The sequence below is a fragment of the Lycorma delicatula genome, chromosome 1 (genome assembly GCF_047948215.1).
Source record: "Lycorma delicatula isolate Av1 chromosome 1, ASM4794821v1, whole genome shotgun sequence".
Lineage (NCBI taxonomy): Eukaryota > Metazoa > Arthropoda > Insecta > Hemiptera > Fulgoridae > Lycorma > Lycorma delicatula.
This window is the reverse complement of record NC_134455.1, coordinates 33,875,896-33,891,797: the sequence shown is the minus strand read 5'-3', so window position 1 is coordinate 33,891,797 and position 15,902 is coordinate 33,875,896. Positions and strand designations below refer to the sequence as shown.

The 15,902-nt window shown below is 31.1% G+C and overlaps 1 protein-coding gene across 1 annotated transcript in view; it reads left to right on the top strand.

The window, feature by feature from the left end:
- Positions 1 to 15,902, top strand: part of LOC142318077 (zinc finger-containing ubiquitin peptidase 1-like) — a 106,020-nt gene that overhangs the window by 35,844 nt on the left and 54,274 nt on the right. The window contains exon 3 of the mRNA XM_075354603.1: positions 4,832 to 4,955. Coding sequence (XP_075210718.1) covers positions 4,832 to 4,955 — 124 coding nt within the window. The remainder of the gene's footprint in view (positions 1 to 4,831; positions 4,956 to 15,902) is intronic.

The window sequence follows — 15,902 nt, the reverse complement described above, 5'->3', positions numbered from 1 at the left end:
CAAACATACACTTTCAAAAATCTTTTCCTGACATTTAAATTAATTTTTGATGTAAACAAATTATATTTCTTACTGAAGGCTCGTTTCGCTTGTGCTATTCGTCATTTTATATCGCTCCTGCTTCGTCCATCTTTAGTAATTCTACTTCCCAAATAACAAAATTCTTCTACCTCCGTAATCTTTTCTCCTCCTATTTTCACATTCAGCGGTCCATCTTTGTTATTTCTACTACATTTCATTACTTTTGTTTTGTTCTTGTTTATTTTCACACGATAGTTCTTGCGTCGGATTTCATCTATGCCGTTCATTGTTTCTTCTAAATCCTTTTTACTCTTGGCTAGAATTACTATATCATCAGCAAATCGTAGCATCTTTATCTTTTCACCTTGTACTGTTACTCCAAATCTAAATTGTTCTTTAACATCATTAACTGCTAGTTCCATGTAAAGATTAAAAAGTAACGGAGACAGGGAACATCCTTGTCGGACTCCCTTTCTTATTACGGCTTCTTTCTTATGTTCTTCAATTGTTACTGTTGCTGTTTGGTTCCTGTACATGTTAGCAATTGTTCTTCTATCTATGTATTTGAACCCTAATTTTTTTAAAATGCTGAACATTTTATTCCAGTCTACGTTATCGAATGCCTTTTCTAGGTCTATAAAAACCAAGTATGTCGGTTTGTTTTTCTTTAATCTTCCTTCTACTATTAATCTGAGGCCTAAAATTGTTTCCCTTGTCGCTATACTTTTGCTGAAACCAAATTGGTCTTCTCCTAACACTTCCTCCACTCTCCTCTCAATTCTTCTGTATAGAATTCTAGTTAAGATTTTTGATGCACGACTAGTTAAACTAATTGTTCTGTATTCTTCACATTTATCTGCCCCTGCTTTCTTTGGTATCATGAGTATAACACTTTTTTTGAAGTCTGATGGAAATTCCCCTTTTTCATAAATATTACTCACCAGTTTGTATAATCTATCAATCGCTTCCTCACCTGCACTGCGCAGTAATTCTACAGGTATTCCGTCTATTCCAGGAGCCTTTCTGCCATTTAAATCTTTTAATGCTCTCTTAAATTCAGATCTTAGTATTGTTTCTCCCATTTCATCCTCCTCAACTTCCTCTTCTTCCCCTATAACACCATTTTCTAATTCATTTTCTCCGTATAACTTTTCAATATATTCCACCCATCTATCGACTTTACCTTTAATCCACTCTTGTTTCGCCAGTTTGCACTTCCTGTTTATAGCATTTCTTAATTGCCGATAGTTCCTTTTACTTTCTTCATCACTATCATTCTTATATTTTCTACGTTCATCCATCAGCTGCAATATATCGTCTGAAACCGAAGGTTTTCTACCAGTTCTGCTCATTTATGGATAGTGAAAAATCTCAAAATTCTAGGTTCACTTTCATTTCTCTGTTCTGAGCCCTAATTTCCAACTGTTTTCTTGTACTTCCTTTCCTTTACTTTGTAGTAAGGAAAGTATACTAATGCCGCCGTTATTGCTGTTCCAGTTATTATTGTAATTTTAAAATTTTATACATTTCTGAATAAATTATTTATCTCTTTACACTTTTTCTTTCTCTTAAATACCGATAGAGTAGTTTGTCATATCACCTTGCAGTATTGCCTTAGAAAGTCGGGTAGACAATTTTGGATTTAAATCTTTACCTAATAAAACAGCACGTGTGTTTTTTCTTATTTGCAAACTAAAAGTACATTTAATCACTGAATCAACAAGAAATTTTGTGGGACTACATCCAAAACCTATAAGTCTCTCTCTTTATTTTAATGAACACATAATGTAGAAGTTAAGATAATCAAAGTAATAAAGCTAACTATTACTGTCTGTATTTAGATTGCATCTCATAACACACTGATTCCTCATGACATCTGATGATGCTCTAATATGTCCCTTGGGAACTGCTCAATAACTATGTCTCATGACTGAATAGTATGATAGGTTTGGACACAGCACAGAATTGGTGTTGATTTTGATAACAGTTTAGCCTGTATTGAGAAATACCAAATTTTTAAAATCGGTTAGTATTTTATCTGATTTTTAGTCTATTTTCTATTACTTTTAATTTTTTCAGGGAACCAGTTACACATTTTTTTCATTATAATTTTTTTATGACTTTCATATGTAGTTTATTTTCTGTGGCGTGGATTTTCATGTGCATTGTTCAATTCCTATATTATTTACTTGAAGTGTAATATATGTGTTTTATTGTATGAAAATGTTTGAGTGCATCAAGATCATTAATACCTATCCATTTTTACATTATGTTTTTTGTATTATATTTAAATTTTTCTTGTTATGTGTGTCCTGTGTAGCTTTTCTTCAATCTTGTCATTAAGTTTTTAAAATTTTGACATTCTACGCCTGCCTGTATTTCTCAGACAGTAATAAACTATCTAATTGTATGCCTTAAAAAAGGCAATCTGTCTTTGTATGTCTTTGTTTTGGGCTTTGAATCTGACCTAACTTAAATATAATTTTTTGAGCAATACTTGTAAAATACAGTTGCGCAGTATTTCATATTTCTGCTAGAATTGTGTTAATTGATATGAGTGTTATTTTCTGCCATTCCTAGGATTGAGTTGAGTCTTCTTAAGTTGGGATCAACAAATAAATAGCAATGTTAAGCTCGTTCCACTCCCCATACCTACTACTACCATGACCTCTTCTGCTTTGCCCTTCCAGTAACTGTTGTATTTATATGATCTTATAGGTTCATTAGATCTAGTTTTAAATTTTTACCGTGTTTGTCCATATACATCATGTTACAATCACATTTTATTTGGTGTATTCCATTTTTATTGCAATTAACTTTTTCTTCTATATATTTCTTAATTTATTATACAGTATACACCGACCATCCATGCTGAATATTCTGAGAAACCTGGGCCTTCACCCTAAACTCGTTAACATGATAAACTTTAATCGATACCCAGTCCAGAGTGAAATTCAGAGGTGAACTCTCTCAACCCTTCTACATAAAAACTGGGTTGAAGCAAGGAGACGGCCTCTCACCACTCCTTTTTAACTGCGCTCTCGAATTTGTCATGAGAAAATGGTATGAAATAAATCCCAAAAATATAAAAATGGGTACTGAGAAAAACTCCATCACACTAAATCGCCTAGGATTTGCAGATGACCTCGCTCTTTTAGCAAATAATATTCAAGAAGCCAAAACACAAATCATGAGCCTTCAAAACATAGCACAAAAGATACGGCTTCATATCTCTTTCGAAAAAACTGAACTAATGGCCATAGATCCTCTGGTACGAAAACAATCAGAAAATTAAAATAGTAAAACAATTTAAATATCTAGGGGAAATAATAACTTATAATTTAAATGAAAAAGTGACATGGCAAAACAGGATAAATAAAATGATTAAATCCCAAAAATTAACTTGGTCAACATATAATAAAAAATGCCTTTCTGCTAAAACAAAACTTAAACATTATAAAACTGTAGTACAGCCAGAAGTCACCTACGGAAGCGAGACCCTTTTCAAAATCACTCATAAAAACCGAATTGAAAAAATTCTGAAAATAGAGAGGAGAATTGTCAGAACGTGTATCGATAAAAAACACCAAAAAGAAGGCCGATGGTGGATTGTGCCAAATGAGGTGGTGTATCGAGAAATAGAGCCTGTTACTGATACTATGCGGAAAAAAAGAATCTCTTTCTTTGGTCATCTCATAAGGACACCGGAAACAAGACTGTCAAGAAATATCATTGAAAAGCTCTGGTTCCAAAAGCTAAAAGTAGGATGGATCAAAGAAATTAGAGAAGATATGAAAGAATTGGGAATTTCCCTGGCTGACCTACAGAATAAAACTGGAAAAATTACAAAGCTAAAAGACAAAAGCATTAGATTTAAACAAAAGACAGACAAAAGACAAAATACAACGAAGAGGTTGTTTACGGATGAAGAAAAGAAAGCAAGATCTGAACGGATGAAGAAATACTGGGCAGCTCGGAAGAGTAAAATAACACGCTTTTCTCAGAAAAGATCCAACTAAAATTGACTTAAGTGGTCCCATGTTGGCCGTAAAAGCATAATAATAATAATTTCTAAATTTATTTCTGATGACTTTATTTGTGGTAAATGCTATATTTATGTGTTGTATTCTTTAAAAAAATTCTATGTATATATGCTTTTTCCCCATGAACATAAATTTTGTTTATTTTCGTTTTTCTTCTTTTGGCCTGTTGTTGTTTCTTTTTTGTTTTTTTATCTTTCCAGATAGTTTTTTTATTATTTCTTTTTGATAATCATTATTTTCTGCTTTTTGAAAGATAAAATCCCATTTGAGCAGGAGGGATAAACCAGAAGAGGCTATACGAATGAGGAATGGGAAGAGTTGTCTAATTTTTATTATTAATTTGTTATTCCTATTCTAACATTTCTGTTTCTTGGTTCTGCGTTAAGAAAAATTATTTATAACTAATATTAGAGTTTTTTATTCGCTAATGTTAAACTGTTTTAAACTAGATGTTTTATCTAATTTAATAATTGTCTTTTAAATTCTCTGGTCAGGCATTAATTAATTATTGTTTGAAAAATATTACAGTGGTTATTTGAGTAAACTTAGTTTTCTAAAAATAATGTTGCTTTGTAAAAGTGATGTTTTTAGGATAGAGTTTTTGTTCTTTGATTCCTTTTACAGGTGAAGTTAAATAGTTTTCAAAATTTTCACAATATTCTTTACAGCATGGATTTTTAACATTTAAATGATTCCATTGTTTATAGATTTTTTATTATTATTATTATTTTTTTTGTAAAAAAGATTAATTTCTTAAATGTTTTTAGGCTTGCCAGGAAACATTGAATCATGGTGAAAAATCAAATGAAAGTTGCCCTATTTGCTGCATGTCAAACTTTAGAACAACTGAAGATCTTGCAATACATATTGAAGATCATTTTAACCAGAAAGGTAATCGCTGTTTGTGAAAAATTGATTTTTTTTCTTTTAGATTTTACTCTTCTATTCTTAAATGTGTTAGTGAGATAGGATTATGAAGATTCTGTGTTGAAGTATTAATTACAGAAGCATATTTTACTCTACGTAATAAAATGTATTAATGCATTAGACGTAAATTACAGAGTGATTTTCTGATTAGGGAATATTCACAAATAGTTTAGGATAGATTAAATATTTATAATCAAATCTTATAGTTAAAATTGCTAGTACACTTCAATACATGACAGGTTAAATTAGAATAAACAAATGGCTGATCTTGTTATTAGTTAAGTATCTGCAATCTTGTTAAGAAATATCTGCAATCTATTTGATTTTACATGATAATCTAGGTGAAGGTTCATGGATAGTGAAAAATTACTGGTAGTCTACAATACTTAATAATGTATGAACCTTAAACCCTATGAACAAAAGTAAATGCGGTAATTTATTTCTTTACCTTACGTACATAATTTATTCAAATAAAGCATATTCAAATTAAAAAAAAAAATTAGCAATAAAATTAAAAATGAATTAGAAATACTAACGTTCGTGTCAGTTAGTCTATAGGTAGTTTAAAAATAAATTTTAGCATTTATGCTAGGTTAAAATTAAACTTGCGAAAAGTAATTGGTTACTATCATTTATTTTTCGCTTCAGATTCTTTCTTCTTAATAGGTGATCTTATTGCTGAATAAATTTTATTAGTTCATAAAATTCAAAGTAATTTGAGCTAAAATTTCTTGTTTTTCAGTATAGAACTGTGCAACAAAATTTGTGTGAACTGTATGTCTTTTTGTATTATCAGTTTCACTTTCATTACATTTTTTTTTCAGCCTGGACCACTTCATTCTCTTCTCTCATAAAATACTCCTAAACTGAATTCTTTATTTTCACGCCGTGAAAATATTTGCTATTACTATTATTATTAAAATATTTGCTATCATTATTTGCTATTTTCATGAAATGAGCTGTAGTAATTTAGTTTGAAAGTATTATTATTTTTATCTAATTCATTGTCCATGTTGATATTTGCTATGTTTTTCCATAACCTGTACATTATACTTAATTGTGCTTATCAGTGATTTCTTACATTGTACAAAGAATATTAACATAATTGATTCTATGTTTAATTGTATGTTTCTATAATAGATCTGAATAATAGGTAGTTCATTGAAAAAAATCACACATTGATTAGTTAATGTATAAGCAAAAATAGTATGCAGTTAATACTTTTCCATTATTCAAATCAAATATTTATTTGATCATGTGAGAGGGTTCTTTGTCATAAAGTAGAATAACTTTTTCAGGTTGGCCAAACCTAATTTAAGTTATTGGTTTGGGTAATTTTATGTCACTGCCACAATAACAAACTGTATCTTATATTGGCCTAGTCTGTTTTATTTAAATTTTTCCATATTTATTAAATTATCTGTGTTTTATATTTCTGTAAGGTACAAACCTAGTATGCAGAGCATAGATTTAAAACAAAATTTCGGATTTTAGGGATAAAAAGCATATCTTTTCTGGCCTTTTACATAAATTACAAATCAATTAATTCGCTCTTGGATAATCAAGATAATCAATTTTAATAATAAAGGTATTTTACTTTAGTAAGTAAGGTATATAAGGTACTTAAGCAACATTTTGGTCATTCCTTGTCATAAGGGTTTGTCATATCAAAAGTTGTTTCAGACAAAAGTTTTACTTTTGGTAATTTTTAGAGGACTAACAGTCACTTTAAACCGATTTGATACTGTGCATATTAAGGGAAGTATGATTTTTTTTTTTCTCTTCAAAACCCCATTTTTTCTAACCCCCTGAGCCAGTGATTGATGATATCAAAAAACTTTACTTACGTAAGTTTTAGGCCCTTATCCAAAGAATAGTAAGAACTTTAAACGAATTTGTTTTTTTACTTAATAAGGTTATAGTGATGTTTTGTTTTTTTCAAAAAAAGACCCCATACCACTCCCATGGTACAATTTTGGCCGTAAACAAACTCGACCGAGATTTTGGGACGAGTTATTTTTAAGGACAATTTGAAAGTGAATTGGCGCAAAATTACGACACTTGTTGTGTCCGCAAGAAAATGAAATATATAAAATTTTGAGCTTATGGTGGATTTGGGGTCTGGGGGATGTGAAACGTGAAGATATGTCAAAATTTTCCAGAATTCAAATCATGTTACTTATTACAATAGGTAGCTTTCTTATGAAAAACACCTAAGTCTTATTGATATAATTGTTGGATTAGTAGATTAAATGCCAGAAGTAGACTTGTGTGAACTTTTATTAATTTGCACAAAAGGAATACAATAGTTGTTAAGGGCGTAGGTTCAGGAGGACTTAAACGGCCATATCAACATCACTCAATCTTCTGAGTACTGTGCAACTGAAAGCAATGGAAAACTACAGCTGTATTTTTTCCAAGAAAGTGTAGTTCTCTGCATTTTCATGTAACAAAGGTGGAGGCGCCTTCCTTGGTAAAATATTCTGGAAGTAAACTAGTCCCCTATTCGGACCTCCAGGTGGGGTACTACTAATAAAGGGCCACTAGAAAATTAAAAAATAACATTCTACGAATTGGAGCATGGAATGTTAGAAGTGTAAAAAAGGTTGGTAGGTTAGAAAATTTAAAGAGGGAAATGGGCAGGTTAAATGTAGATGTAATAGGAATTAGCAAGAAGATGAAATGACTTTTGGTCAGGTGATTTTAAAATAATTAACGCAGCATCAAATAAAGGGCAGGCGAGAGTAGATTTCATAATGAACAAGAAGATAGGGAAGAGAGTAGAGTATTTAAAAAAAAAGCATAGCGATAGAATTATGGTAATCAGGATAAAATCAAAACCTAAGCTGACAATGATTTTTAATGTCTACATGCCTACAAGTACGAATGATAACGATGATGATGATGAGGAGGTAGAAGGTATATATGAAGAAATTGACAAAGCAATTAAACAGAAAAGGCAACAAAAATCTATTAACAGTTGAAGATTGGAATACAAGCATTGGAAAAGGCAAGGAAGGAAATATTGTGGGTGAATACAGGCTGGGCAAAAGGAAGAAAGAGGAACCAACTTACTGAGTTTTGCATGAAGTATAATATAGTAATTGCCAACACCCAGTTTAAAAATCATTATAGAAGAATATACACATGGAAAAATCGAGGCAATACTGCAATGTGTCAGATAGATTATATCATCATGGTTAAGCAAAGATTTAGAATTCAACTCATCAATGGCAAAGCATATCCAGGAGCAGACATTGATAACAACCATAATTAGTGATAATGAATTGTAGATTGAAGGGGGGGTTTAAAAACCTGAAGAGAAGGTACCAGATGAATTGACGGAATTTAGAGAAGCTTGAGGAAGAGGAGGTAAGAAGATTTTTGAGGAGGATATTGCAAGAGGTCTGAGTAAAAAAGATAAGGTAGAAAATATAGAAGAAGAATGGGAGAATGTTAAAATGGAAATTCTTAAATCAGCAGAAGAGAACTTAGGTGGAAGAAAGAGAACTGGTAGAATACCTTGGATATATTGCAGCTGATGGATGAGCGTAGAAAGTATAAGAATGCTAGTGATGAAGAAGATAAAAGGACCTATCGACAGTTAAGAAATACTATAATCAGGAGGAAAGAGAAATGATCAGTAGTAAAATAGACTGAGCGTACAGGAAAGTTAAGGAACATTTTGTGGTACATAAATTAAAATAATGTGTTAAATAAAGATGGTACACTGATTTATAATACAAAAGGAAAGGTCGATAGATGGGTGGAATATATTTAAGAGTTATATGGAGGAAATGAATTAGAAAATGGTGTTATAGAGGAAGAAGAGGAAGTTGAGGAGGATGAAAGGGGATAAACAATACTGAGATCTGAATTAAAGAGAGCATTAAAAGATTTGAATGGCAGAAAGGCTCCTGGAATAGACGGAATATGTGTAGAATTATTGCACAGTGCAGGTGAGGAAGCAATTGATAGATTATACAAACTGGTGTGTAATATTTATGAAAAAGGGAAGTTCCATCAAACTTTAAAAAGAGTGTTTTAGTAATGATACCAAAGAAAGCAAGACCAGATAAATGTAAAGAATACAGAAAAATTAGCTTAAATGGAATTCTGTACAGAAGAAATTGAGAGGAGAGTGGAAGAAGTGTTATGAAAAGAGGAATTTGGTTTCAGGAAAAGTATAGGGACAAGAGAAGAAATTTTAGCGCTCAGATTAATAGTAGAAGGAAGATTAAAGAAAAACAAACCAACATACTTTGCATTTATAGACTTAGAAAAGGCATTCGATAATTTAGACTGGAATAAAATGTTCAGCATTCTAAAAAAATTAGGGTTCAAATACAGAGATAAAAAAACGATTGCTAACATTTACAGAAACCAAACAGCAATAGTAATAATTGAAGAACATAAGAAAGAAGCTGTAATAAGAAAGGGTGTCTGACAAGGATGTTCCCTATACCCGTTACTTTTTAATCTTTACATAGAACTAGTAGTTAATGATGTTAAAGAAAAATTTAGATCTGGAGTAACAGTACAAGGTGAAAAGATAAAGATGCTACGATTTGCTGATGATATAGTAATTCTAGCTGAGAGTAAAAAGGATTTAGAAGAAACAATGAATGGCATGGATAAGTCCTATGCAAGAACTACTGCATGAAAATAAACAAGAACAAAACGAAAGTAATGAAATGTAGTAGAAATAACGAAGATGGACCACTGAATATAAAAATGGGAAGAGAAAAGATTATGGAGGTAGAAGAATTTCGTTATTTGGGAAGTAGAATTACTAAAGATGGACGTAGCAGGAGCTATATAAAATGCCAAATAGCACAGGTGAAACGAGCCTTCAGTCAGAAATATAATTTGTTTACATCAAAAAGTAATTTAAAAGTCAGGAAAAGATTTTTGAAAGTATATGTTTGGAGCATAGCTTTATATCGAAGTGTAACTTGGATGATTGGAGTACCTGAGAAGAAAAGATTAGAAGCTTTTGAAATGCGGTGCTACAGGAGAATGTTAAAAATCAAGTGGGTGGATAAAGTGACAAATGAAGAGGTATTATGGCAAATCAATGAAGAAAGAAGCATTTGGAAAAATATAGTTAAAAGAAGACAGATTTATAGGACACATATTAAGACATCCTTTAATATTTAATATTGGAAGGACAGGTAGAAGGAAAAAATTGTCCAGGCAGGCAACGTTTAGAATATGTAAAACAAATTGTTAGGGATATAGGATGTAGGTATACTGAAATGAAACGACTAGCACTGATCGAATCTTGGAATCTTGGAGAGCTGCATCAAATGACTGAAGACAAAAAAAAGGTAGTGTGGAAAGAGACTTTTCCTAGGAAAAGTTTGGGAAAGCTTTCCTTAAAAATCGGTTTGTCATATTCAAGTGTTCATTGAGCTGTTAAGAAAGTAAAATTGCATCTAAGTAAAATTGTATCTTCTACTAAAATTGTAGGAGTAGATTCAGAGCTGCAGCCTCCAGATGTAATCAAGCAATTACAGTTCTGTCATTAATTTAAGCCTTTCATAAATGATAACATTTTACATCTTTCCACCCTGTAAAAATGGTGTATGTTGTGCACTATCTCATCAGCATATAGTTAAACCCATACTTTTTAACTGAATGTGAATGGTGAAGTATGCAGGCATATTGTGCTCCAATTTGTGAGTCTAATTTAAATTTCAAGAAAATACTGTTAATTGGAACAAGATGATGCCACTTGATGTATCTCAAAAAAGCTATTTTGTAAAATTTCCTCTGTGATTTGCGAATAAATAAGGACTTGTGAGCTCCAAGCTGATGTCGTTTTTGTCAACCTCAATTAAGACAGACTTTCACAAATAATGTTCATACCACCAAATAAATTTAGCTCATATAATAGAAGTAATCTCAAATGTAAGCATATTCTTCAAAAAAAATTATTTTACTTTGGGTTTATTACTCTTGTTTTGTTTTATCAAACCGATTAGACATTTCTTAAAATAATCATTCGATAAAAATAAGAATAATTGTAATAATATTTATGTTTTCTGGAGTTTAATTGATATCTCAGTCAAAAATAATTGTTCATGTATTGCATCGACTCATATTTAATACAAAAGAGAACAAATGAAAATGTAAACAAATTGTTAGAAGGGAAAAAATGTTTGATTTTTTAAGAATGCAGCGAGGTTCATTCATTGGGTTCCTTGTTACCTGATTGTGGAGAATGACAGGATTTATAAACGAAAATCAGCGATACATTTGAGATTACATTTAGTAACTTAAGACATTTCAATTTCATATTTTTATATATATATTAAATAAAAATTGAAATTGCAATTCCTGAATCTCTGATATAGTGATTATAAATGAATGTAATGAATTTATTTCCATATTTATTTTTGAGAGATTTTATATAATACATAAAATTAAGTGCTTCTTAGCTGTTTTTATGGTCATAGCACCCATCCTCATTCTAGAATTAACATTTGCTATTATGTTATTATACGGAACACAGGAGCAAAAAATTCAAATGGGAATATTGGCAAAGACTGATTTCCTGAAAACAAATGGGCTCAAAGAAACTTTGAAAAAATTGTATAATAATTAAATTCATGTCCTATATGGGTTAATTAAAATTAAACTATCATACAATTAGAAAAATTACCAATCTACTGGTAGAGAATAACTGAACCGAAGTAGAAAAACATGAAAAGGTATACTGGAAAAATATCGCTTGTATAAGAATTGCGAAAAAAAGGAATATTTTATTCAGTTTATATCAGCGATGTTAATATTAGCAGAGAAGTTGAAAATTATACGGTAAGTTAAGGAAATTATGTATATATCTACCATCAGAAAAATATAATTTTGTCATTTTAGTAATGAAAATTATAAAAAAAATTTAAACAAGTTTTAAAAAATGTAAAAATAAGTTATGCTGTTGAATTTTTAACAATCTTTTAAGAAATTTAGCAATTTGAGTGATGTGAATTGAGCAAAGGCTTGACATGATATTTTCATTTCAAAATATAGAAAAATAAAAAAAAACTTAATTGGCATTCATTAATGATAACAACCATGATTAATGTAAGATATTGGAATAAAAAATTGATCTATAATCTTGTTTTATTCAAATTATAGTAATTAAGACAAACTGAGTAGAGTTTCATAAACATCGAATTTGAAATTAATTACAAAATTAAATGAAAAATAAATTTAAGAAAAAATGGGACAGTACATTATGATTTTATAAATATATCAATATTATAGTAGATTATCATATAAAAAAAATTCTTTTTTAGTGCACATGTTCTTTTGGAGGAGAATCTCAATCCTCTTTTCATAGTTCTACGCAATTGTACTACTATGCGAAGGTGATGCTTGCTATTCATATGAGAAAAATGGCTAGAAATGTTCACATCAACTGCTGGTTTTTATACGGAACGAACAGTTTGATGATTTCTTTTACTCTATATTGTTTTATAATACAATAAAACGCAGATTTTCTGGATTAACTTAGACAAGGCCGAATCTGGATTGGAAAATTTGTTGAAAATTGGTTTATCATACCTTTTCTGAACATATCATTCAAATGTTTGTATCGTTCTTAACAAAAAGATCAAAATATAGAAAAAAATATTACAGTAAAATTAAAAAGATACTCAGAAAATATGTACAATGTAAAACAAAACAGATATAGTAATGCGTTGCCTAAACTTTTGTGAGTAGAAGTTACTTGTTAATAAAAAAAATCAGAATTCACAAAAATTATCTGAAAGAATTAAAGTGTACTACCCTACTGTTATAAAAATATAATTTAAAAAACTTACAAAAAAACATATTGGAGAGAAGTTGAGCTAGGTTTCTGTGTTATAAAAAATACCATATTGTAAAAATTACAAAAAATTGCAATACATGTAATAGAATAAAACTTAATTACAGCCAGTAATCAAAACATACCTTTAAAAACACTATTTCTTTTTTAAAAATCTGTAATTTGTGTTTTCTGTTATTTTGATCTTTATGAATTCCAAGATCATGTAATCTTTAAACAAAGATACTCCAGAATCACATTCTTTTCAGTCCATAGCGATTATGGTTATGTTAATAACACTACATTTAAAACTAACTTTGCATATGGGACTTTTAAGACAGTGAATTTATAGTGATTTAACATATATGCATAAAATATCTTACTGAATAAAACTGTATGATTTTATATGACAACATGCAAGGTAACTGCATGAAAATTATGCAGTTACCCTCTCTTTTTCCTGTTTAGCCTCCGGTAACTACCGTTTCGATAATTCTTCAGAGGATGATTGAGGATGATATGTATGAGTGTAAATGAAGTGTGTAGTCTTGTACATTCTCAGTTCGCCCATTTCTGAGATGTGTGGTTAATTGAAACGCAACCGCCAAAGAACACCGGTATCCACGACCTAGTATTCAAATCCGTGTAAAAATAACTGGCTTTACTAGGACTTGAACGCTGGAACTCTCGACTTTCCAAATCAGCTGATTTGGGAAGATGCGTTAACCACTAGACCAACCCGATGGTTATGCAGTTACCCTGAATAAAGTTATAAAACATAGATAAGGCAAAGAATATAATAATGGCATTTGTTTGGACCTAGTATATGCGCACAACAGAATAAAAACAAACATCCGTACATCATAGTTCATGTTTGACCGATTAATGTGTTTCCATTAGTCTTTTCAGGAGTTAATTTTGTGCTACACAAAATTCAAAGATTCAATTAAAACCCGTTTAAAACAAAGGTCCACAAAATATATTTCCTGTTGAGATAGAGCTTTATCTGATTAGTGTATCAATCTTTTCAAATTGTTTAGTGTGGATGTAAACAGACCAGTAGTTGGCATCCAGAAAATCAGCATTCGGATAATTGGCATCATACCCACTGTAATTACAAATTCTGATATGTTGCTTCTCCCCTGTGCCAGCACTGGACAAATGTGTATTACTGAATCTGAACTGCTAGTGATTAATGGTCGATTAAGTAAATAAACAAATATTGTTGATATAAGGAATTAAGATAATAAAATAATAAAGTCAAATGAGCTAACTTAGAATTACGGGTTGTAATGATGAACAAACAAGATGATAGGGAGGAGAGTGGAGTATTTCAGGACGCATAGCGATAGAGTCATTGTAATAAGGATAAAATCAAAACCTAAACCGACAACGATTGTTAACGTCTATATGCCTACAAGCGACCATGATGATGATGTGGTAGAGTGTGTATACGAAGAGATTGATGAAGCAATTAAACACGTAAAAAGAGATGAAAATTTAATAATAGTTGGAGATTGGAATGCAAGCATTGGAAAAGGCAAGGAAGGAAATATAGTGGGTGAATACGGGCTGGGCAAAAGGAATGAAAGAGGGGACCGACTTATAGAGTTTTGCACGAAGTATAATTTAGTAATTGCCAACACCCAATTTAAAAATCATAATAGAAGAATATAGACTTGGAAAAAGCCAGGCGAGATACTGCAAGGTATCAGATAGATTATATCATGGTTAAGCAAAGATTTAGAAATCAACTCGTTGACTGCAAAACTTACCCTGGAGCAGACATTGATAGCGACCATAATTTGGTGATAATGAATTGTAGATTGGGGTTTAAAAACCTGAAGAAAAGGTGTCAGATGAATCGGTGGAATTTAGAGAAGCTTGAGGAAGAGGAGGTAAAGAAGATTTTTGAGGAGGAATAAAGAGCTGGTAGAAAACCTTGGGTTTCAGACAATATATATTGCAGCTGATGGATGAACGTAGAAAATATAAGAATGCTAGTGATGAAGAAAGTAAAAGGAACTATTGGCAATTAAGAAATGCTATAAACAGGAAGTGGAAACTGGCAAAAGAAGAGTGGATTAAAGAAAAGTGTTCAGAAGTGGAAAGAGAAATGAACATTGGTAAAATAGAAGGAGCATACAGGAAAGTTAAGGAAAATTTTGGGGTATATAAATTAAAATCTAATAATGTGTTAAACAAAGACGGTACACCAATATATAATACGAAAGGTAAAGTCGATGGGTGGAATATATTGAAGAGTTATACGGAGGAAATGAATTAGAAAATGGTGTTATAGAGGAAGTTGAGGAGGATGAAATGGGAGAAACAATACTGAGATCTGAATTTAAGAGAGCATTAAAAGATTTAAATGGCAGAAAGGCTTCTGGAATAGACGGAATACCTGTAGAATTACTGCGCAGTGCAGGTGAGGAAGCGATTGATAGATTATACAAACGGGTGTGTAATATTTATGAAAAAGGGGAATTTCTGTCAGACTTCAAAAAAGTGTTATAGTCATGATACCAAAGAAACCAGGGGTAGATAAATGTGAAGAATACAGAACAATTTGTTTAACTAGTTGTGCATCAAAAATCTTAACTAGAATTCTATACAGAAGAATTGAGAGGAGAGTGGAAGAAGTGTTAGGAGAAGACCAATTTGGTTTCAGGAAAAGTATAGGGAAAAGGGAAGCAATTTTAGGCCTCAGATTAATAGTAGAAGGAAGATTAAAGAAAAACAAACCGACATACTTGGCTTTTATAGACCTAGAAAAGGCATTCGATAACGTAGACTAGAATAAAATGTCCAGCATTTTAAAAAAATTAGGGTTCAAATACAGAGATAGAAGAACAATTGCTAACATGTACAGGAACCAAACAGCAACAGTAACAATTGAAGAAAATAAGAAAGAAGCCGTAATAAGAAAGGGACTCCGACAAGGATGTTCCCTATCTCCGTTACTTTTTAATCTTTACATGGAACTAGTAGTTAATGATGTTAAAGAACAATTTAGATTCGGAGTAACAGTACAAGGTGAAAAGATAAAGATGCTACGATTTGCTGATGATGTAGTAATTCTAGTCGAGAAT